Source organism: Scyliorhinus canicula, chromosome 2 (assembly GCF_902713615.1).
Source record: "Scyliorhinus canicula chromosome 2, sScyCan1.1, whole genome shotgun sequence".
NCBI lineage: Eukaryota > Metazoa > Chordata > Chondrichthyes > Carcharhiniformes > Scyliorhinidae > Scyliorhinus > Scyliorhinus canicula.
The window spans coordinates 2,820,889-2,844,049 of record NC_052147.1 but is presented as its reverse complement, the minus strand read 5'-3'; the positions used below and the strand labels follow the sequence as shown (position 1 = coordinate 2,844,049).

Genomic DNA, 23,161 nt, shown 5'->3' with positions numbered 1-23,161 from the left:
CCTCCTTGGGGAGGCTGGTGAATCTCGGGAGGCTGGTAGATCCCGGGTAAGTTTAAAATCAACTGAAGTGGGTGCGGCTTGGTCACGCGCATTATGGGCGGGATCCTGATCCCGACGCCTCACGGGATCTACCCAGATCTACCCATACTGGCTGCCAGGTAACTGGGGGAGGCCTCTCCTGGCATCTAACGGCCAGAACTGCAGTCCAGGTCGAGTGCAAAGCTGGCTGGTAAATCGTGGCCATTATGTCCAAACAGAGGTCACATTAAAAGAAAGCTGGGCAGCACGGTGGCGCAGTGGCTAGCACTGCTGTCTCACGGCGCCGAGGACCCAGGTTCGATCCCGGCTCTGGGTCACTGTCATAGAACATAGAACATTACAGCGCAGTACAGGCCCTTCGGCCCTCGATGTTGCGAAACTCCTCTAAAGCCCATCTACACTATTCCCTTATCGTCCATATGTCTATCCAATGACCATTTAAATGCCCTTAGTGTTGGCGAGTCCACTACTGTTACAGGCAGCGCATTCCACGCCCTTACTACTCTCTGAGTAAAGAAAAGCAGCAATGATTCCACTGGGGCTCGAACCCAGGACCTTCTGCGTGTACCCAGTGGAATGGGTTAAAGTGTGTCTGCTTCAATGCAAGGAGTGTCAGGAATAAGGTAGGTGAACTTAGACCATGGATCAGTACTTGGAACTACGACGTTGTGGCCATTACGGAGACATGGATTTCACAGGGGCAGGAATGGTTGTTAGATGTTCCGGAAGAATAGGGAGGGAGGTAAAAGAGGAGGGGGTGTGGCACTGTTAATTAGGGAGTGCACCACAGCTGCAGAAAAGGAGGTAGTTGAGGAGGGTTTGCGAAGCACTATCAATTATGACGAGACGTGGGTAGAATGTAATCGAGGCTTTATTACACAGAGATGTGTGGCCTCCTACAGCAGCTGACGAAATGCCTGCTGTACGGAGAGCACACACATTTATACTCCGCCTACTGGGTGGAGCCAGCAAGCAGGGATCTACCCCCATACCTGTAGTACAGGGGCCTTACCGTAAAACCCATATATACAATATAATACAACAGTGGTGGCTACAGGGTCCAAAGTGGCTGGTGGAAAACTATATACATACAGATTGCTGTCAAAAATTACAGAGAAGGTTACAAATTTAGACGATCCGGTGCCTTGATCTGTCGTTGAGAGCGCCGCAGTACTGGTGGCAACTCAGGCGTCAGCTTGGTCTTCGGTGAGTCCGGGAGCGTGTCGAAATCCTCTTCATCCCCGGGTGTGAGCAAGGGGAGGACGGATTGTCCTGGAGCGGGGGCTGCAGTGGGGTGGGCCGAGGAAAGGGAGGGTGGCGCCAGGGCGGGGGGGGGGGGAGCCAGCTGGTGCCAGGTCCCTGAGGGAGACTGTGTCTTGGCGGCCGTCGGGGTACGCTACGTAAGCGGGTTGGCGTGACGTAGCTGTACCCTCTCAACCAACGGGTCTGCCTTGTGGAGTTGCACGTGTTTACGGAGGAGAATGGGTCCTGGAGCTTCCAGCCATGTTGGGAGCGAAACCCCGGAGGTGGACTTCCTGGGGAAGGCAAAGCGATGTTCATGGGGAGATTTGTTAGTCACGGTGCATAGGAGCGACCGAATGGAGTGAAGGGCGTCGGGGAGGACCTCCTGCCAGCGGGAGGCCGGGAGATTTCTGGACCATAGGGGCAGCTGGATGGCCCTCCGACTGTCCCATTCTCCCACTCCACATGCCCGTTTCCCCGGGGGTTGTAGCTGGTCATCCTGTTTGAGGCGATACCCCTGCTGAGCAGGAACTGGCACAGCTCATCGCTCATAAATGAGGATCTCCGGTCGCTGTGGACGTAGGCTGGAAACCTGAACAGAGCGAAGATGGTGTTGAGGCTTTGGTGACGGTGGCAGGCGTCATGTCGGGGCATGGGATGGCGAAGGGGAATCGGGGATATTCATCGACCACACTGAGAAAGTACGTGTTTTGGCCGGTGGAGGGGTGGGGCCTTTTGAAGTCCACGCTGAGGCGTTCAAAGGGGCGGGGGCCTTCACCAGGCGCGCACGATCTGGCCGGTAGAAGTACGGTTTGCACTCCGTGCAGACCTGGCAGTCTCTGGTGATCGCCCTGAATTCCTCGATGGAGTAGGGCAGATTGTGGGCCTTTATGAAATGGTAAAAACGGGTGACCCCTGGGTGACAGAGATTGTCGTGCAGGGTCCGGAGTCGGTCCACTTGTGCGCTGGCACATGTACCTCGGGACATAGCATCGCGGGGGGGGGGCTCGTTGAGCTTACCGGGGCGATACAAAATCTCATAGTTATAGGTGGAGAGCTCGATCCCCCACCTCAAGATTTTATCATTTTTGATCTTGTCCCTCTGTGTGTTGTTGAACATGAAGGCAACCGACCATTGGTCAGTGAGGAGAGTGAATCTCCTGCTGGCCAGGTAATGCCTCCAATGTCGCACAGCTTCAATGATGGGTTGGGCCTCCTTTTCGACAAAGGAGTGCCGAATTTCGGAGGCGTGGAGGGTGCGGGAGAAGAATGCCACGGGCCTGCCTGCCTGGTTGAGGGTGGCAGCCAGAGCGACGTCTGAAGCATCGCTCCCGACCTGGAAGGGGAGCGGCTCGTCAATCGCGTGCACCGCGGTCTTGGCGATGTCGGCCTTGATACGGTTGAAGGCCTGGTGAGCCTCGGCCATCAGTGGGAAAACAGAGGAGTGAATTAGTGGGCGGGCTTTGTCTGCATAGTTTGGGACCCACTGGGCGTAACACGAAAGAAACCCAGGCATCGTTTGAGGGCCTTGGGGCAGTGGGGGAGGGGGAGTTCCATGAGGGGTGCATGCGATCGGCGTCGGGCCCGAGAACTCCGTTCTGAATCACATAGACGAGGATGGCTAAGCGGTTCGTGCTGAACACACACTTCTCCTTGTTGTAAGTTAGGTTGAGGAGAGTGGCGGTGTGGAGAAATTTGGAAAGGTTAGCGTCGCGGTCCTGCTGGTCGTGGCCGCAGATGGTGACGTTGTTCAGGTACGGAAAGATGGCCCACAGTCCGTACCGGTCAACCATTTGGTCCATCTCCCATTGGAAGACCGAGACCCCGTTGGTGACGCCGAAGGAAAGTGGTAAAGGCGGCCGTCTGCTTCAAACGCGGTGTATGGGCGGTCCGTCTTACGGATGGGGAGCTGGTGGTAGGCAGATTTCAGGCCCACTGTCAAGAAGACCCGGTACTGTGCAATCTGATTGACCATATCAGATATGTGAGGGAGGGGATACGCGTCGAGCTGCGTGTACCGGTTGATGGTCTGACTGAATTCAACGACCATCCTGTTTTTCTCCCCGGTTTTCACCACCACCACTTGGGCTCTCCAGGGGCTGTTGCTGGCCTCGATAATACCTTCCCGCAGCAGCCGCTGGACCTCAGACCTGATGAAGGTTCTGTCCTGGGCGCTGTACCGTCTGCTCCTGGTGGCGATGGGTTTGCAATTCGGGGTTAGGTTTGCAACAAGGGAAGGCAGGTCGACCTTAAGGGTCGCGAGGCCGCAAACAGTAAGGGGTGGTAGGGGCCCGCCAAATTTCAGGGTTAGGCTCTGGAGGTTGCACTGGAAGTCTAGGCCGAGTAGCAGGGCAGCGCAGAGGTTGGGGAGGACGTAGAGCCAGAAACAGCTGAACTCTACGCCCTGGACGGTGAGGGTGGTGATGCAGTACCCCCCGGATCGCCACGGAGGGAAGATTCTCTGGTTAGCGGGGTGTACCGTGAGGGAGCAGCGCCTTACCGTATCGGGGTGGATGAAGCTTTCAGTGCTCCCGGAGTCCAGAAGGCAGGATATCTCGTGCCCCTCGACCTTCACCTTTGTTGAAGCGGTCGCGAGGTTGCGCGGTCGAGACTGGTCAATCGTGACCGAGGCGCGACGCGGCTGGTCGACGGCAGTTGCAGGCGATGAGCGGCCTTATGAGGTGCCCGATGGGCAGCCGTCCTAAGGCGGGTACGATGACGGCGCCCATGGGCTGCACGTGTCCTGGGGCAGGCAAGATGGCGTCGCCCACGGGCCACACGTGTTGTGAGTAGAGCAAGATGGCATAGCCCACGGGCCGCACGTTGTCTGAGGAGAGAAAGATGGCGTTGCCCACGGGCCGCACGAGGGGAGTGCCGGGACAATAGCGGCGATTGAGCGGGCCTGGCACACTGCAGCGAAATGTCCCTTCTTGCCACAGGCCTTGCAGAGCGCACTCCGCGCCGGGCAGCGATGCTGGGCGTGTTTTGTCTATCAGCAGAAGTAGCATGTGGGTCCCCCAGGCCTGCCGCGTGGCGCAGGCGTGGGGTTGGCTGGGGCCAATCGCTGATGGGGTCCACAATGGGGTGGCCGCCGGCGGGGTCCACGATGCACAGGGGGGGTGGGCTGTGCGGCTGGGGGCATAAGCCTGTACGTTGCGTGAGCGACCGTAAGCAAGAGCGCTAGTTTCGTGGTCAAGCATGGCCCCTTCTAAGAGGCGCTGGCGGATGTAGTCAGACCCTATGCCCGTAATGAATGCGTCTCTCATCAGCAGGTTCGAATGTTCAGTGGCTGAAACGGCCTGGCAGTCACAGTCTCTCACCAGGGCGAGCAGGGCATGCCAGAAATCTTCCACAGACTCACCGGGAAGTTGGTGCCGCGTGGACAGGAGGTGCCTGGCGTAGATCTTGTTGGTCCGCTGAGCGTAATTCTCCTTCAGTTGCACCATGGCTTCTGCGTAGGTCGGCGGGTCCTGGACGAGGGGAAAAACGTTGGACCACAGCCGCGTGTACAGAATCTGGAGCTAATGTGCTTCTGGGATTGGGTGTATGCTTCAAAGCAGACTAGCCAATGTTCAAAGTCTTTTTTGGCGTTGTCTGCTTGAGGATGAAGCTTCAGGCAATCCAGCTTGATGCGGAGGTCCATCTCTGAAATATCTCAGTGTAATAAATTGATGCACTATCAATTACGACGAGACGAGAGTAGAATGTAATCGAGGCTTTATTACACAGAGATGTGTGGCCTCCTACAGCAGCTGACGAAATAGCTGCTGTACGGAGAGCACACACATTTATACTCCGCCTACTGGGCGGAGCCAGCAGGCAGGGATCTACCCCCGTACCTGTAGTACAGGGGCCTTACCGTAAAACCCAAACATACAATATTATGCAACAGTGGTGACTACCACAGTTTGTCTAGTGAGTCACTGTGGGTGGAAGTCAGAAACAAGAAAGAAACAGTCACTTTCTTGGGAGTTTTCTGTAGACTCCCCAATAGCGGCAGAGAGATGGAGGAACAGATTGGGTGGCAGATCTTGGAAAGGTGCAGAAGTTGTTGTCATGGGTGACTTCAACTTCCCTAATATTGACTGGAACCTCCTTAGTGTAAATGGTTTGGATGGAGCAGATTTTGTCAGGTGTGTACAGGAAGGATTCCTGACTCAATATGTAGATAAACCGACTAGGGGGGAGGCCATATTGGACTTGGTGCTCGGCAACGAACCAGGCCAGGTGTCAGATGTCTCGGTGGGAAAGCATTTCAGTGACAATGACCGCAACTCCTTGACCTTTACCATAGTCATGGAGAGGGATAGGAACACACAGTATGGGAAGGTATTTAATTGGGGGAGGGGAAATTATACTGCTATTAGACAGGAGCTGAGGAGCATAAAGTGGGAATAATTGTTCTTGGGGAAAAGCACAACAGTAATGTGGGGATTGTTTAAGGAGCACTTGCTGCGAGTGCTTAATAGTTTTGTCCCACTGAGACAAGGAAGGAATGGTAAGGTGAAGGAGCCTTGGATGACGAGAGAAGTGGAGCTTCTAGTCAAAAGGAAGAAGGAAGCTTAGGTTGAGGAAGCAAGGATGTGACTCGGCTCTAAAGGGTTACAAGGTAGCCAGGAAGGAACACAAAAATGGACTGAGGAGAGCTAGAAGGGGGCATGAAAAAGCCCTGGCAGGAAGGATTAGGGAAAACCCCAAGGTGTTCTACCCTTATGTGAGAAATAAGAGGATGATCAGAGTGAGAGTAGGGCCGATCAGGGATAGTGGAGGGAACTTGGGAGATGGGGGAGGCCCTAAATGAATATTTTGCTTCAGTATTCACTAGAGAAAGGGACCTTGTTGCCCATGAGAACAGTGTGAACCAGGTTAATAGACTCGAACAGATTGATATTAAGAAGGAGGATGTGCTGGAAATTTTGAAAAGCATCAGGATAGATAAGTCCCCTGGGCCTGACGGGATATACCCAAGGTTACTACGGGAAGCGAGGGAGGAGATTGCTGCGCCGTTGGCGATGATCTTTGCATCCTCACTCTCCACTGGAGTAGTGCCGGATGATTGGAGGGAGGCGAATGTTGTTCCCCTGTTCAAGAAAGGGAATAGGGAAATCCCTGGGAATTACAGACCCATCAGTCTTGCGTGTGTGGTGAGCAAAATATTGGAAAGGATTCTGAGAGATAGGATTTATGATTATTTAGAAAAACATAGTTTGATTAAAGATAGTCAGCCTGGCTTTGTGAGGGGCAGGTCATGCCTCACAAGCCTCATTGAATTCTTTGAGGATGTGAAGAGACACATTGATGAAGATCGGGCAGTGGATGTGGTGTATATGGATTTCAGTAAGGCATTTGATAAGGTTACCCATGGTAGGCTCATTCAGAAAGTTAGGGGTCATGGGATGCAGGGAAATTTGGTTGTCTGGATACAGAATTGGCTGGCCGAAAGAAGACAGCGAGTGGTAGTGGATGGAAAGTATTCCACCTGGAGGTCGGTGACCAGTGGTGTCCCGCAGGGATCTGTTCTGGGACCTCTGCTCTTTGTGGTTTTTATAAATGATTTAGATGAGGAAGTGGAAGGGTGGGTTAGTAAGTTTGCCGATGACACGAAGGTTGGGGCAGTTGTAGATAGTGTCGAGAGCTGTTGCAGGTTACAGCAGGACATTGACAGGATGCAGAGCTGGGCTGAGAAGTGGCAGATGGAGTTCAACCTAGATAAATGTGAAGTGATTCATTTTGGAAGGTCGAATTTGAATGCTGAATACAGGGTTAAAGGCAGGATTCTTGGAAGTGTGGAGGAACAGAGGGATCTTGGGGTCCACGTACATAGATCCCTCAAAGTTACCACCCAGGTTGATAGGGTTGTTAAGAAGGCGTATGGTATGTTGGCTTTCATTAACAGGGGGATTGAGTTTAAGAGCCGCAAGGTTTTGCTGCAGCTTTATAAAACTCTAATTAGACTACACTTGGAATATTGTGTCCGGTTCTGGTCGCCTCATTATAGGAAGGATGTGGATGCTTTGGAGAGGGTGCAGAGGAGATTTACCAGGATGCTGCCTGGACTGGAGGGCATGTCTTATGAAGTAAGGTTGAGGGAGCTGGGGCTTTTCTCACTGGAGCAAAGAAGGCGGAGAGGAGACTTGATAGAGGTGTACAAGGTGATGAGAGGCATGGATAGAGTGGATAGCCAGAGACTTTTCCCCAGGGTGGAAATGGCTGTCATGAGGGGACATAATTTTAAGGTGATTGGAGGAAGGTACAGGGGAGATGTCAGAGGTTGGTTCTTTACACAGAGAGTGGTGGATGTGTGGAATGCACTGCCAGCAGAGGTGGTGGAGTCAGTCATTAGGGACATTTAAGCGACTCTTGGACAGGCACATGGACAGCAGTAAATTGAAGGGGTGTAGGTTAGGTTGATCTTAGATTTGGATAAATGGTCAGCACAACATCGTGGGCTGAAGGGCCTGTACTGTGCTGTACTGTTCTATGTTCTATGTTCTAACACTGACGACTCAAATGTGCGGCATTCCTTCAACTGGATAAATGAAGTAAGGGTTGTGGAGTCATGTCTAACCTTACACACTGGCATTGCCTTATGACACAGGAGAGGTGGAGGAAAGTGCTTTCAACTGTAGCCAGATAGCCAACGGCCTGAGAAGCTGGGCCAGATACAGAACTGGACAATCTAAATTAAACAATGGGCTGGCCTGTTGAGAATTGGGACAGGCCAAATGAACACAGACACTGGTCAGAGGCAAACAAGGGCAAGTCTGGACTCGTCCTGGAAGCTGGGACTGGAGGTGCTCGACCTTGGCCAAGGTCATAGATCATAGATCATAGAATTTACAGTGCGGAAGGAGTCCATTCGGCCCATCGAGTCTGAACTGGCCCGTGGAAAGAACATCCTACCCAAGCCCGCACCTCCACCCTATCCCCGTAACCTAGTAACCCCACTTAACCTTTTTTTGGATACTAAGGGCAATTTAGCATAGCCAATCCATCTAACCTGCACATCTTTGGACTACGGGAGGAAACCGGAGCACCCGGAGGAAACCCACGCAGACACGCGGAGAACGTGCAGACTCCACACAGACAGTGACCCAAGCCGGGAATCGAACCTGGGACCCTGGAGCTGTGAAGCAGCTGTGCTAACCACTATGCTACCGTGCTGCCCAAATAAAGACCTGATTTTTGTGTACCGGGCAGACTTGCAGGCACCTGTTACCAGTTTATTCATGATTCAAGCACGGAGGGAACTACCCCAGAGAAACGAACATCCTCCTCTGATTCAGCTCTCTCAGCTTTAACACAGCTCTCACAGGAGAAGATGATAAACCTGCCCTCAGCTCGAAATCACTGATACAGCCTGCTTATACAGTGAATCAGTACACAGAGCATTGTTCACAATTCCAATCTTGAGTTATTAAACCTTCACCCAAAAGCTTGTCTGTAATCTCATGGCCAGGAACCGTCTGTTGTCCAACAACCTTGCTGGCAGCTTCTGCTGGTATTCGGACCTTGGGATATAACTATTTAATTAGCCTGTGATTTTACTCTAATGCAGGGGTGTCAGATCTATTTCCTCTTTTACTAAATCTATGAATTCACTCTTACAGCAACAGATTGTGTCTGTATTATGAGACTCCTGTCCTGTGTAAGTGACAGACTTACCTGGCAGCAGGCACTACAGTTACTAAGCTGTACAGACTTACCTGGCAGCAGGCACTGCAGTTACTAAGCTGTACACAATACAGGTCTTGGGGATGGAGCCCCGGATCTGGGAAGAAACAGCAAATAACTGGGACGGTAGACAGCAGAGAAACATCACGTCCACTGAAGCGGCTAGACGTCTGTTATCATAAAAACACTGGATTCCCAAGTCAGTTAGGTCACCTGAAACAGAAAGCAGTTGGCGTAGCATCAAAGAAAGCTCTTCAGTCCACCGGATCTTACTGACTTAGAATTCTACCCCTACAATCTCCCCATTCAGCTGCTTCTCACATCAATCCAGTGTCCTGGACCCTCCCAATGTTAAGCAAACCTGTGCGGGGAGGCCCAGACCAGAGACATGCAGGGCTGCAATTCTAAACTCACTCGGCCTTTCCCAATGGGCACAGGTCCCCCAAGGTGGGAAACATGGCAGGTTGTGAGCCGTTGCTGGGGTAAAGCGATATTTGGGGGGGAGGGGATGGAGAGCAGGCAGTCACCATTTGAATATCTGCTGCAAATGAGTTTTACCCTGATAATGCTATTTCCCTTAAGGTTCCTGAAGATAGTTTGGACAAGGTAAGTCAATTCATGAACTTTGGATAAGCCGGCTGCCTGAAACTGGCAAGACCTTTTGATAGATAAGTTTAAAAGTTCTTGCCAACTTCAAATGTCACAATGTAACGGTGTATGAAGATTAAGGTATGCATGAATGCAGTGATTGGGCTCTGTCTTTAAAAGGTAACTGACCATTAAATTAACCAGTATTGTGGAAGTGTACTAATGCATTAGAGTACTTTATCAAATGGATAAAGTTTTATTTAGCATTCAACAGTATTTAGAATCTGATTTAAATGGGTCATCAAGACATTCTGGTTTAAGTTTTACACGGATTTAAAGTAAAGGGATCTGTTAAAACTTGCAATCATGATCTTTACCCACCACATTATAGGTAATGAGTTCCAGGTCATTACCACTTTCTGAGTAAAAATGTTCTTCCTCACATTCTTCCCTGCATCTCTTGTCCAAAACCTTAAATCAGCTTCCCCTAGTCTTGTACCATCAGCTAATGGAAACAATGTTTATTTGTCCACCTTATCTAATTGTTATAAACTTGTACACCACTATCAAATTCTCCCAAGGAGAGGATGCCCACTTTTTATATCTAACCATGTGGCAAAAATACCTCATTCCTGGAACTATTTTGGTAAATTTCCTCAGCAGCCTCTCAAGGACATTCACACTCTTCCTGAGGTGTGGTGATCAGTCCTGGGCTTAATACTCTCCCTGTAACCCAACTAGAGCTTTATAAAGATTATGCATAAACTCCTTCCGTCTGTACTCAATACCTCTGTTTATGAAGCTCTGCTAAATACTCCCTCAATATGGCTTGCCACCTTCAAAGATCGATTCACTTGCTATCATGGCCCCTCTGTTCCTGCACAATTTTGAAAACTGTGGCATTAGATTTATTTAGCCTCTCCAGGTTGCTGAAGCCAAAATGAATCATTTCACTCATTTCTGTATTAAATTCCATCTGCCACTTGTCTGCCCATTCTATCTGCCCATGTCCTGTTGCAGGCAATCTTTACTGTTTACCACTCCCCCACGTGTGATATCATCAATACATCTGAAACTTTACTCCGAATTCCGATATCTAAGTGATATGTATCAGAAAACCAGTGGTCCTTGCACTGACCCATGGAGAATACCATTGTCGACCATCCTCCAGTCTAAAAATCAAGTATTGACGAAAACTCACTGCTTTCTACCCTTAAGCCAAGCTGACACAGACCCGTCTGTTCCATCCACCTCAATTTTGTTAAGCAGCCTTTAATGTGGGACCTTCTCAAAATCTTCCTCAGTAAACATTGTTAAGTATTGTCGCCTTGCCCAGCTGATCTAAGTATCTATCAATCTTTTTGTTCCTAATAGGACCCACTCTACCTCTGACTGCCCACTCACAGTTTCCAGGCAAGTAGATGATATTTGGGTTACCTTTCCTACTGATTGCAATTACATTCTCAGATTCTCCTCTTTGCATGGCATGTTTTGCTCTTCACTCTGCCTTTCAAATAATTGTATTGGACCTGGCTCTCTCCTGAAGAATTCATCTGACATGCATCATACTGCCTCTACTCTGTTTAATAATATTCTCTATCCTGCTCATCATCCTGGCTTTACTTCCCAATCTTTTGCCCTTTATGAAATGAACCCAGCTTTGACTGAGGCTGCCCCCCTTAAACAACACCTCGGTACTGACCCTCCAATGGTGCAGCACTCCCTCAGTACTGACCCTCTGACAGTGCGGCACTCCCTCAGTACTGACCCTCCAATGGTGCAGCACTCCCTCAGTACTGGCCCTCTGACAGTGCGGCACTCCCTCAGCACTGACCCTCTGACAGTGCGGCACTCCCTCAGTACTGACCCTCTGACAGTGCGGCACTCCCTCAGTACTGACCCTCTGACAGTGCGGCACTCCCTCAGTACTGACCCTCTGACAGTGCAGCTCTCCCTCAGTACTGACCCTCTGACAGTGCGGCACTCCCTCAGTACTGACCCTCTGACAGTGCAGCACCCCGTCAGTACTGACCCTCTGACATGCAGCACTCCCTCAGTACTGACCCTCTGACAGTGCGGCACTCCCTCAGTACTGACCCTCTGACAGTACAGCACTCCCTCAGTACTGACCCTCTGACAGTGCGGCACTCCCTCAGTACTGACCCTCTGACAGTACAGCACTCCCTCAGTACTGACCCTCTGACAGTGCAGCACTCCCTCAGTACTAACCCTCTGACAGTGCAGCACTCCCTCAGTACTGACCCTCTGACAGTGCAGAGCTCCCTCAGTACTGACCCTCTGACAGTGCAGCACTCTCTCAGTACTGACCCTCTGACAGTGCGGCACTCCCTCAGTACTGACCCTCTGATGTGCAGCACTCCCTCAGGACTGACCCTCTGTCAATGCGGCGCTCCCTCAGTACTGACCCTCTGACAGTGCGGCACTCCCTCAGTACTGACCCTCTGACAGTGCAGCACTCCCTCAGTACTGACCCTCTGACAATGCGGCACTCCCTCAGTACTGACACTCTGACAGTGCAGCGCTCCCTCAGTACTGACCCTCTGACAGAGCGGCACTCCCTCAGTACTGACCCTCTGACAGTGCGGCACTCCCTCAGTACTGACCCTCTGACAGTGTAGCGCTCCCTCAGTACTGACCCTCTGACAGTGCAGCACTCCCTCAGTACTGACCCTCTGACAGTGCGGCACTCCCTCAGTACCGACCCTCTGACAATGCGGCACTCCCTCAGTACTAACCCTCTGACAGTGCGGCACTCCCTTAGTATTGACCCTCTGACAATGCGGCACTCACTCAGTACTGACCCTCTGACAGTGCGGCACTCCCTCAGTACTGACCCTCTGACAGTGTAGCGCTCCCTCAGTACTGACCCTCTGACAGTGCAGCACTCCCTCAGTACTGACCCTCTGACAGTGCGGCACTCCCTCAGTACTGACCCTCGGACAGTGCGGCACTCCCTCAGTACTGACCCTCTGACAGCGCGGCACTCCCTTAGTATTGACCCTCTGACAATGCGGCACTCACTCAGTACTGACCCTCTGACAGTGCGGCACTCCCTCAGTACTGACCCTCTGACAGTGCGGCTCTCCCTCAGTACTGACCCTCTGACAGTGCGGCACTCCCTCAGTACTGACCCTCTGACAGTGTGGCACTCCCTCAGTATTGACCCTCTGACAGTGCGGCACTCCCTCAGTACTGACCCTCTGACAGTGCAGCACTCCCTCAGTACTGACCCTCTGACAGTGCGGCACTCCCTCAGTACTGGCCCTCTGACAGTGCGGCACTCCCTCAGTACTGACACTCTGACAGTGCAGCGCTCCCTCAGTACTGACCCTCTGACAGAGCGGCACTCCCTCAGTACTGACCCTCTGACAGTGCGGCACTCCCTCAGTACTGACCCTCTGACAGTGTAGCGCTCCCTCAGTACTGACCCTCTGACAGTGCAGCACTCCCTCAGTACTGACCCTCTGACAGTGCGGCACTCCCTCAGTACTGACCCTCTGACAATGCGGCACTCCCTCAGTACTAACCCTCTGACAGTGCGGCACTCCCTTAGTATTGACCCTCTGACAATGCGGCACTCACTCAGTACTGACCCTCTGACAGTGCGGCACTCCCTCAGTACTGACCCTCTGACAGTGTAGCGCGCCCTCAGTACTGACCCTCTGACAGTGCAGCACTCCCTCAGTACTGACCCTCTGACAGTGCGGCACTCCCTCAGTACTGACCCTCGGACAGTGCGGCACTCCCTCAGTACTGACCCTCTGACAGCGCGGCACTCCCTTAGTATTGACCCTCTGACAATGCGGCACTCACTCAGTACTGACCCTCTGACAGTGCGGCACTCCCTCAGTACTGACCCTCTGACAGTGCGGCTCTCCCTCAGTACTGACCCTCTGACAGTGCGGCACTCCCTCAGTACTGACCCTCTGACAGTGTGGCACTCCCTCAGTATTGACCCTCTGACAGTGCGGCACTCCCTCAGTACTGACCCTCTGACAGTGCAGCACTCCCTCAGTACTGACCCTCTGACAGTGCGGCACTCCCTCAGTACTGACCCTCTGACAGTGCGGCACTCCCTCAGTACTGACACTCTGACAGTGCGGCACTCCCTCAGTACTGACCCTCCAATGGTGCAGCGCTCCCTCAGTACTGACCCTCTGACAGTACAGCACTCCCTCAGTACTGACCCTCTGACAGTGCAGCACTCCCTCAGTACTGACCCTCTGACAGTGCGGCACTCCCTCAGTACTGGCCCTCTGACAGTGCGGCACTCCCTCAGTACTGACACTCTGACAGTGCAGCGCTCCCTCAGTACTGACCCTCTGACAGAGCGGCACTCCCTCAGTACTGACCCTCTGACAGTGCGGCACTCCCTCAGTACTGACCCTCTGACAGTGCAGCGCTCCCTCAGTACTGACCCTCTGACAGTGCAGCACTCCCTCAGTACTGACCCTCTGACAGTGCGGCACTCCCTCAGTACTGACCCTCTGACAATGCGGCACTCCCTCAGTACTAACCCTCTGACAGTGCGGCACTCCCTTAGTATTGACCCTCTGACAATGCGGCACTCACTCAGTACTGACCCTCTGACAGTGCGGCACTCCCTCAGTACTGACCCTCTGACAGTGTAGCGCGCCCTCAGTACTGACCCTCTGACAGTGCAGCACTCCCTCAGTACTGACCCTCTGACAGTGCGGCACTCCCTCAGTACTGACCCTCGGACAGTGCGGCACTCCCTCAGTACTGACCCTCTGACAGCGCGGCACTCCCTTAGTATTGACCCTCTGACAATGCGGCACTCACTCAGTACTGACCCTCTGACAGTGCGGCACTCCCTCAGTACTGACCCTCTGACAGTGCGGCTCTCCCTCAGTACTGACCCTCTGACAGTGCGGCACTCCCTCAGTACTGACCCTCTGACAGTGTGGCACTCCCTCAGTATTGACCCTCTGACAGTGCGGCACTCCCTCAGTACTGACCCTCTGACAGTGCAGCACTCCCTCAGTACTGACCCTCTGACAGTGCGGCACTCCCTCAGTACTGGCCCTCTGACAGTGCGGCACTCCCTCAGTACTGACCCTCTGACAGTGCGGCACTCCCTCAGTACTGACCCTCCAATGGTGCAGCTCTCCCTCAGTACTGACCCTCTGACAGTACAGCACTCCCTCAGTACTGACCCTCTGACAGTGCAGCACCCCCTCAGTACTGACCCTCTGACAGTGCAGCACTCCCTCAGTACTGACACTCTGACAGTGCAGCACTCCCTCAGTACTGACTCTCTGACAGTGCAGCACTCCCTCAGTACTGACCCTCTGACAGTGCAGCACTCTCTCAGTACTGACCCTCTGACAGTGCAGCACTCCCTCAGTACTGACTCTCTGACAGTGCAGCACTCCCTCAGTATTGACCCTCTGACAGTGCGGCACTCCCTCAGTACTGACCCTCTGACAGTGCGGCACTCCCTCAGTACTGACCCTCTGACAGTGTAGCGCTCCCTCAGTACTGACCCTCTGACAGTGCAGCACTCCCTCAGTACTGACCCTCTGACAGTGCGGCACTCCCTCAGTACTGACCCTCTGACAATGCGGCACTCCCTCAGTACTAACCCTCTGACAGTGCGGCACTCCCTTAGTATTGACCCTCTGACAATGCGGCACTCACTCAGTACTGACCCTCTGACAGTGCGGCACTCCCTCAGTACTGACCCTCTGACAGTGTAGCGCTCCCTCAGTACTGACCCTCTGACAGTGCAGCACTCCCTCAGTACTGACCCTCTGACAGTGCGGCACTCCCTCAGTACTGACCCTCGGACAGTGCGGCACTCCCTCAGTACTGACCCTCTGACAGCGCGGCACTCCCTTAGTATTGACCCTCTGACAATGCGGCACTCACTCAGTACTGACCCTCTGACAGTGCGGCACTCCCTCAGTACTGACCCTCTGACAGTGCGGCTCTCCCTCAGTACTGACCCTCTGACAGTGTAGCGCTCCCTCAGTACTGACCCTCTGACAGTGCAGCACTCCCTCAGTACTGACCCTCTGACAGTGCGGCACTCCCTCAGTACTGACCCTCTGACAATGCGGCACTCCCTCAGTACTAACCCTCTGACAGTGCGGCACTCCCTTAGTATTGACCCTCTGACAATGCGGCACTCACTCAGTACTGACCCTCTGACAGTGCGGCACTCCCTCAGTACTGACCCTCTGACAGTGTAGCGCGCCCTCAGTACTGACCCTCTGACAGTGCAGCACTCCCTCAGTACTGACCCTCTGACAGTGCGGCACTCCCTCAGTACTGACCCTCGGACAGTGCGGCACTCCCTCAGTACTGACCCTCTGACAGCGCGGCACTCCCTTAGTATTGACCCTCTGACAATGCGGCACTCACTCAGTACTGACCCTCTGACAGTGCGGCACTCCCTCAGTACTGACCCTCTGACAGTGCGGCTCTCCCTCAGTACTGACCCTCTGACAGTGCGGCACTCCCTCAGTACTGACCCTCTGACAGTGTGGCACTCCCTCAGTATTGACCCTCTGACAGTGCGGCACTCCCTCAGTACTGACCCTCTGACAGTGCAGCACTCCCTCAGTACTGACCCTCTGACAGTGCGGCACTCCCTCAGTACTGGCCCTCTGACAGTGCGGCACTCCCTCAGTACTGACCCTCTGACAGTGCGGCACTCCCTCAGTACTGACCCTCCAATGGTGCAGCTCTCCCTCAGTACTGACCCTCTGACAGTGCAGCACTCCCTCAGTACTGACCCTCTGACAGTGCAGCACTCCCTCAGTACTGACCCTCTGACAGTGCGGCACTCCCTCAGTACTGGCCCTCTGACAGTGCGGCACTCCCTCAGTACTGACACTCTGACAGTGCAGCGCTCCCTCAGTACTGACCCTCTGACAGAGCGGCACTCCCTCAGTACTGACCCTCTGACAGTGCGGCACTCCCTCAGTACTGACCCTCTGACAGTGTAGCGCTCCCTCAGTACTGACCCTCTGACAGTGCAGCACTCCCTCAGTACTGACCCTCTGACAGTGCGGCACTCCCTCAGTACTGACCCTCTGACAGTGCGGCACTCCCTCAGTACTAACCCTCTGACAGTGCGGCACTCCCTTAGTATTGACCCTCTGACAATGCGGCACTCACTCAGTACTGACCCTCTGACAGTGCGGCACTCCCTCAGTACTGACCCTCTGACAGTGTAGCGCGCCCTCAGTACTGACCCTCTGACAGTGCAGCACTCCCTCAGTACTGACCCTCTGACAGTGCGGCACTCCCTCAGTACTGACCCTCGGACAGTGCGGCACTCCCTCAGTACTGACCCTCTGACAGCGCGGCACTCCCTTAGTATTGACCCTCTGACAATGCGGCACTCACTCAGTACTGACCCTCTGACAGTGCGGCACTCCCTCAGTACTGACCCTCTGACAGTGCGGCTCTCCCTCAGTACTGACCCTCTGACAGTGCGGCACTCCCTCAGTATTGACCCTCTGACAGTGTGGCACTCCCTCAGTATTGACCCTCTGACAGTGCGGCACTCCCTCAGTACTGACCCTCTGACAGTGCAGCACTCCCTCAGTACTGACCCTCTGACAGTGCGGCACTCCCTCAGTACTGGCCCTCTGACAGTGCGGCACTCCCTCAGTACTGACCCTCTGACAGTGCGGCACTCCCTCAGTACTGACCCTCCAATGGTGCAGCTCTCCCTCAGTACTGACCCTCTGACAGTACAGCACTCCCTCAGTACTGACCCTCTGACAGTGCAGCACCCCCTCAGTACTGACCCTCTGACAGTGCAGCACTCCCTCAGTACTGACACTCTGACAGTGCAGCACTCCCTCAGTACTGACTCTCTGACAGTGCAGCACTCCCTCAGTACTGACCCTCTGACAGTGCAGCACTCTCTCAGCACTGACCCTCTGACAGTGCAGCACTCCCTCAGTACTGACTCTCTGACAGTGCAGCACTCCCTCAGTATTGACCCTCTGACAGTGCGGCACTCCCTCAGTACTGACCCTCTGACAGTGCGGCACTCCCTCAGTACTGACCCTCTGACAGTGTAGCGCTCCCTCAGTACTGACCCTCTGACAGTGCAGCACTCCCTCAGTACTGACCCTCTGACAGTGCGGCACTCCCTCAGTACTGACCCTCTGACAATGCGGCACTCCCTCAGTACTAACCCTCTGACAGTGCGGCACTCCCTTAGTATTGACCCTCTGACAATGCGGCACTCACTCAGTACTGACCCTCTGACAGTGCGGCACTCCCTCAGTACTGACCCTCTGACAGTGTAGCGCTCCCTCAGTACTGACCCTCTGACAGTGCAGCACTCCCTCAGTACTGACCCTCTGACAGTGCGGCACTCCCTCAGTACTGACCCTCTGACAGTGCGGCACTCCCTCAGTACTGACCCTCTGACAGCGCGGCACTCCCTTAGTATTGACCCTCTGACAATGCGGCACTCACTCAGTACTGACCCTCTGACAGTGCGGCACTCCCTCAGTACTGACCCTCTGACAGTGCGGCTCTCCCTCAGTACTGACCCTCTGACAGTGCGGCACTCCCTCAGTACTGACCCTCTGACAGTGTGGCACTCCCTCAGTACTGACCCTCTGACAGTGCGGCACTCCCTCAGTACTGACCCTCTGACAGTGCAGCACTCCCTCAGTACTGACCCTCTGACAGTGCGGCACTCCCTCAGTACTGACCCTCTGACAGTGCGGCACTCCCTCAGTACTGACCCTCTGACAGTGCGGCACTCCCTCAGTACTGACCCTCCAATGGTGCAGCTCTCCCTCAGTACTGACCCTCTGACAGTACAGCACTCCCTCAGTACTGACCCTCTGACAGTGCAGCACCCCCTCAGTACTGACCCTCTGACAGTGCAGCACTCCCTCAGTACTGACACTCTGACAGTGCAGCACTCCCTCAGTACTGACTCTCTGACAGTGCAGCACTCCCTCAGTACTGACCCTCTGACAGTGCAGCACTCTCTCAGTACTGACCCTCTGACAGTGCAGCACTCCCTCAGTACTGACTCTCTGACAGTGCAGCACTCCCTCAGTATTGACCCTCTGACAGTGCGGCACTCCCTCAGTACTGACCCTCTGACAGTGCAGCACTCCCTCAGTACTGACCCTCTGACAATGCGGCACTCCCTCAGTACTGACACTCTGACAGTGCAGCGCTCCCTCAGTACTGACCCTCTGACAGAGCGGCACTCCCTCAGTACTGACCCTCTGACAGTGCGGCACTCCCTCAGTACTGACCCTCTGACAATGCGGCACTCCCTCAGTACTGACCCTCTGACAGTGCGGCACTCCCTCATTATTGACCCTCTGACAATGTGGTACTCACTCAGTACTGACCCTCTGACAGTGCGGCACTCCCTCAGTACTGACCCTCTGACAGTGCGGCACTCCCTCAGTACTGACCCTCTGACAGTGCAGCAATCCCTCAGTACTGACCCTCTGACACTGCAGCTCCCTCAGTACTGACCCTCTGACAGTGCAGCACTCCCTCAGTACTGACCCTCTGACAGTGCGGCACTCCCTCAGTACTGACCCTCTGACAGTGCGGCACTCCCTCAGTACTGACCCTCTGACAGTGCGGCACTCCCTCAGCACTGACCCTCTGACAGTGCAGCAATCCCTCAGTACTGACCCTCTGACAGTGCGGCACTTCTCAGAGTAAGGGTGTCGCCCATTTAAGACCGAGATGCCGAGGAATTTCTTCTCCCAGAGAGTAGTGAATGTGAGGAACTCTTTACCGCAGAGAGCTGCCGAGGCTGGGCCAATCAGGATGTTTAATGCTGTCATAGACCGATTTTAATCAGTAACAGAATCAAGGGTTCTCCGGATAATGCGGGAAAGTGGAGTTGAGGATTTCTTTAATTTGTTAATGAGACGTGGGTGTGGCCGGCTGTGTCAGCATTTATTGCCCATCCCTAATTGCCCTTCAGGGGGAAGATAAGAGTCAAGCACATTGCTGTGGGACTTGAGTCACATGTAGGCCAGACCATAAGGATGGCAGATTTCATTCCTCAAGGGCATTAGTGACCCAGATCAATTTTTCTGATAATGGACAATGGTTTCATGGTCTTCATTAGACTTTTAATTCCAGATATTTATTTGAGTTTAAATTCCATCACCTGCCGTGATGGGATAGGATCCCGAGGCCCAGATCTGTGCCTCTGGATTACTAGTCTGACGACAATACCACTATGCAACTGCCTCCCTGTATATCAGGCTTGATGGGCCGAATGGCCTACTTAATAATAATCGCTTATTGTCACAAGTAGGCTTCAATGAAGTTACTGTGAAAAGCCCCTAGTCGCCACATTCCGGTGCCTGTTCGGGGAGGCTGGTACGGGAATTGAACCCGCGCTGCTGGCCTTGTTCTGCATTACGAACCAGCTGTTTAGCCCACTGTGCTAAACCAGCCCCTGCTCCTTCTGCTCCTACGTCTTATGGTTTAGGGGTTAAGCAACTTAGAGAGTTTCTATCGCAGTTTCTTTCTTTTAGGTCTTGCGTCATACAATCTAAAATAATAGTAGAACTAGTTTGAAGAAAACCATACTGAGTGTCTCTGGCCTCCTGGTGGATACAGAGATGCAACCTGCGGTCAATTCTGTCAGCTGAAGGAAGGAGTACACCAGCTGCTTCCCAAAGTTGCCACAGCCCAGCACCCCAATTTTCAGGCAGCCTCTGTTGGATTTCAGGATCTTGTATTTAGCCAGCCAGGAGTTGGGAAAGTGAGCTTCCTCCAGTAACTTGCATCTATGGAAATGAGAAACCTCAGTTAGTCTGCCTTGAAGGATGTAATATTGAACTCCGTAGATTATACAGCAGAGAAACAGGTTCATTCAACTATGTCAGTTTTGATGCTCCACTCAAATCTTCTCTCCCCTTCACTCTGACAGAATATGGTTCTATTCCTTTCTCTCTCGTGTACAAAGAACAAAGGAAAGTACAGCACAGGAACAGGCCCTTTGGCCCCCCAAGCCTGCGCCAACCATGCTGCCCGTCTAAACTAAAATCTTCTACAATTCCGGGGTCCGTATCCCTCTATTCGCATCCTATTCATGTATTTGTCAAGATGCCCCTAAAATGTCACTATCGTCCCTGCTTCCACCACCTCCTCCGGCAGCGAGTTCCAGGCACCCACTACCTCTGTGTAAAAAACTTGCCTCGTACATCTCCTCTAAACCTTGCCCCTCGCACCTTAAACCTATGCCCCCTAGTAATTGACCCCTCTACCCTGGGAAAAAGCCTCTGACTATCCACTCTGTCTATGCCCCTCATAATTTTGTAGCCCTCTATCAGGTCGCCCCTCAACCTCCGTCGTTTCAGTAAGAACAAACCAAATTTATTCAACCTCACCTCATAGCTAATGTCCTCCATATCAGGCAACATCCTGGTAAATCTCTTCTGCACCCTCTCTAAAGCCTCCACATCCTTCTGGTAGTGTGGCGACCAGAATTGAACGCTATACTCCAAGTGTGGCCTAACTAAGGTTCTATACAGCTGCAACATAACTTGCCAATTTTTATACTCAATGCTCCGGCCAATGAAGGCAAGCATGCCGTATGTCTTCTTGACTACCTTCTCCACCTGTGTTGCCCCTTTCAGTGGCCTGTGGACCTGTACACCTAGATCTCTCTGACTGTCAATACTCTTGAGGGTTCTACATTCACTGTATATTCCCAACCTGCATTAGACATTCCAAATTGCATTACCTCACATTTGTCCAGATTAAACTCCATCTGCCATCTCTCTGCCCAAGTCTCCAAACAATCGAAATCCTGCTGTATCCTCTGACAGTCCTCATCATGATCCGCAATTCCAACAACCTTTGTGTCGTCCGCAAACTTACTAATCTGACCAGTTACACTTTCCTCCAAATCATTTATATATACTACGAACAGCAAAGGTCCCAACACTGATCCCTGCGGAACACCACTAGTCACAGCCCTCCAATTAGAAAAGCACCCTTCCATTGCTACTCTCTGCCTTCTATGACCTAGCCAGTTCTGTATTCACCTTGCCAGCTCACCCCGATCCCGTATGACTTCACCTTTTGTACCAGTCTGCCATGAGGGACCTTGTCAAAGGCCTTACTGAAGTCCATATAGCCAACATCCACTGCCCTACCTGCATCAATCATCTTTATGACTTCCTCGAAAAACTCTATCAAGTTAGTGAGACACGACCTCCCCGTCATAAAACCATGCTGCCTCTCATTAATACGTCCATTTGCTTCCAAATGGGAGTAGATCCTGCCTCGAAGAATTCTCTCCAGTAATTTCCCTACCACTGACGTAAGGCTCACCGGCCTGTAGTTCCCTGGATTATCCTTGCTCCCCTTCTTAAACAAAGGAACAACATTGGCTATTCTCCAGTCCTCCAGGACATCACCTGAAGACAGTGAGGATCTAAAGATTTTTGTCAAGGCCTCAGCAATTTCCTCTCTAGCCTCCTTCAGTATTCTGGGGTAGATCCCATCAGGCCCTGGGGACGTATCCACCTTAATATTTTTCAAGACGCCCAACACCTTGTCTTTGGATCTCAATGTGACCCAGGCTGTTTGCACTCCCTTCTCCAGATTCAACATTCACCAATTCCTTCTCTTTTTGGTGAATACTGATGCAAAGTATTCATTTTGTTCCTCACCCATTCCCTCCATCTATGTGAGGGAATCCACACATAGATTCCCTTGCCTGTCCTTCAGTGGGCCAACCCTTTCCCTGGCTACCCTCTTGCTTTTTATGTACGTGTAAAAAGCCTTGGGATTTTCCTTAACCCTATTTGTCAATGACTTTTCGTGACCCCTTCTAGCCCTCCTGACTCCTTGCTTAAGTTCCTTCCTACTTTCCTTATATTCCACACAGGCTTCGTCTGTTCCCAGCCTTCTAGCCCTGACAAATTCCTCCTTTTTCTTTTTGACGAGGCCTACAATATCCCTTGTTATCCAAGGATCTTATCTATTTGTGCCTTAAGTGTATTTATGCTCTATGCCTCAACCATTCCTTGTGGTAGCGAGTTGCATATTGTCACTACTCTCTGGGTAAAGAGGTTTTTCCTGAATTCCCTATTTGATCTTCACACTGCTATCTCTGGCATCTCGTGAGGATTAATCCATGGCCCCCTCCTATTTCACACCTACCTTCTGCCCCTTGACAACATCATCTGAAAGTACAGTGTCACACGCACTGACCATACTCAGCTTTCCCTCACCAATATCTCTCCCAAAACCTTCTAAATGGATGGACAGCAGCTGCCGGATGAACAGAAATTTCCTCCCATTAAATATTGGGAAGACTGAAGCCATTCTCTTCAATCCCTGCCACAAACTATATTCCTGGGGAGTTAATTCCCATCCTTCTCCCTGGTGACTGCCTGGAGCTGAACTAGTCTGTTCGCAACCTTTGTATTATATTATCTACGTGCTTTTAGATGATGCCATCCTAAAACACAATCTCAGCTTTGACACAGAGATGTGCTACCAACCACATACGTGCACCACCTCAGTTACATCTCTAGACTCCATCAGATGTGGCTCACCTGCTGCTAAAACCCCCACCCATTTTGTTACCTCC

At 52.6% G+C, this 23,161-nt stretch overlaps 1 protein-coding gene across 1 annotated transcript in view; it reads right to left on the bottom strand.

Annotated features, from left to right (window-relative positions):
- Positions 1-23,161, bottom strand: part of LOC119979514 (NADP-dependent oxidoreductase domain-containing protein 1-like) — a 47,925-nt gene that overhangs the window by 14,406 nt on the left and 10,358 nt on the right. Inside the window, exons 2-3 of the mRNA XM_038821849.1 lie at positions 20,143-20,342; positions 8,988-9,168 (exon numbers count right to left, since the gene is read on the bottom strand). Coding sequence (XP_038677777.1) covers positions 8,988-9,168; positions 20,143-20,342 — 381 coding nt within the window. The remainder of the gene's footprint in view (positions 1-8,987; positions 9,169-20,142; positions 20,343-23,161) is intronic.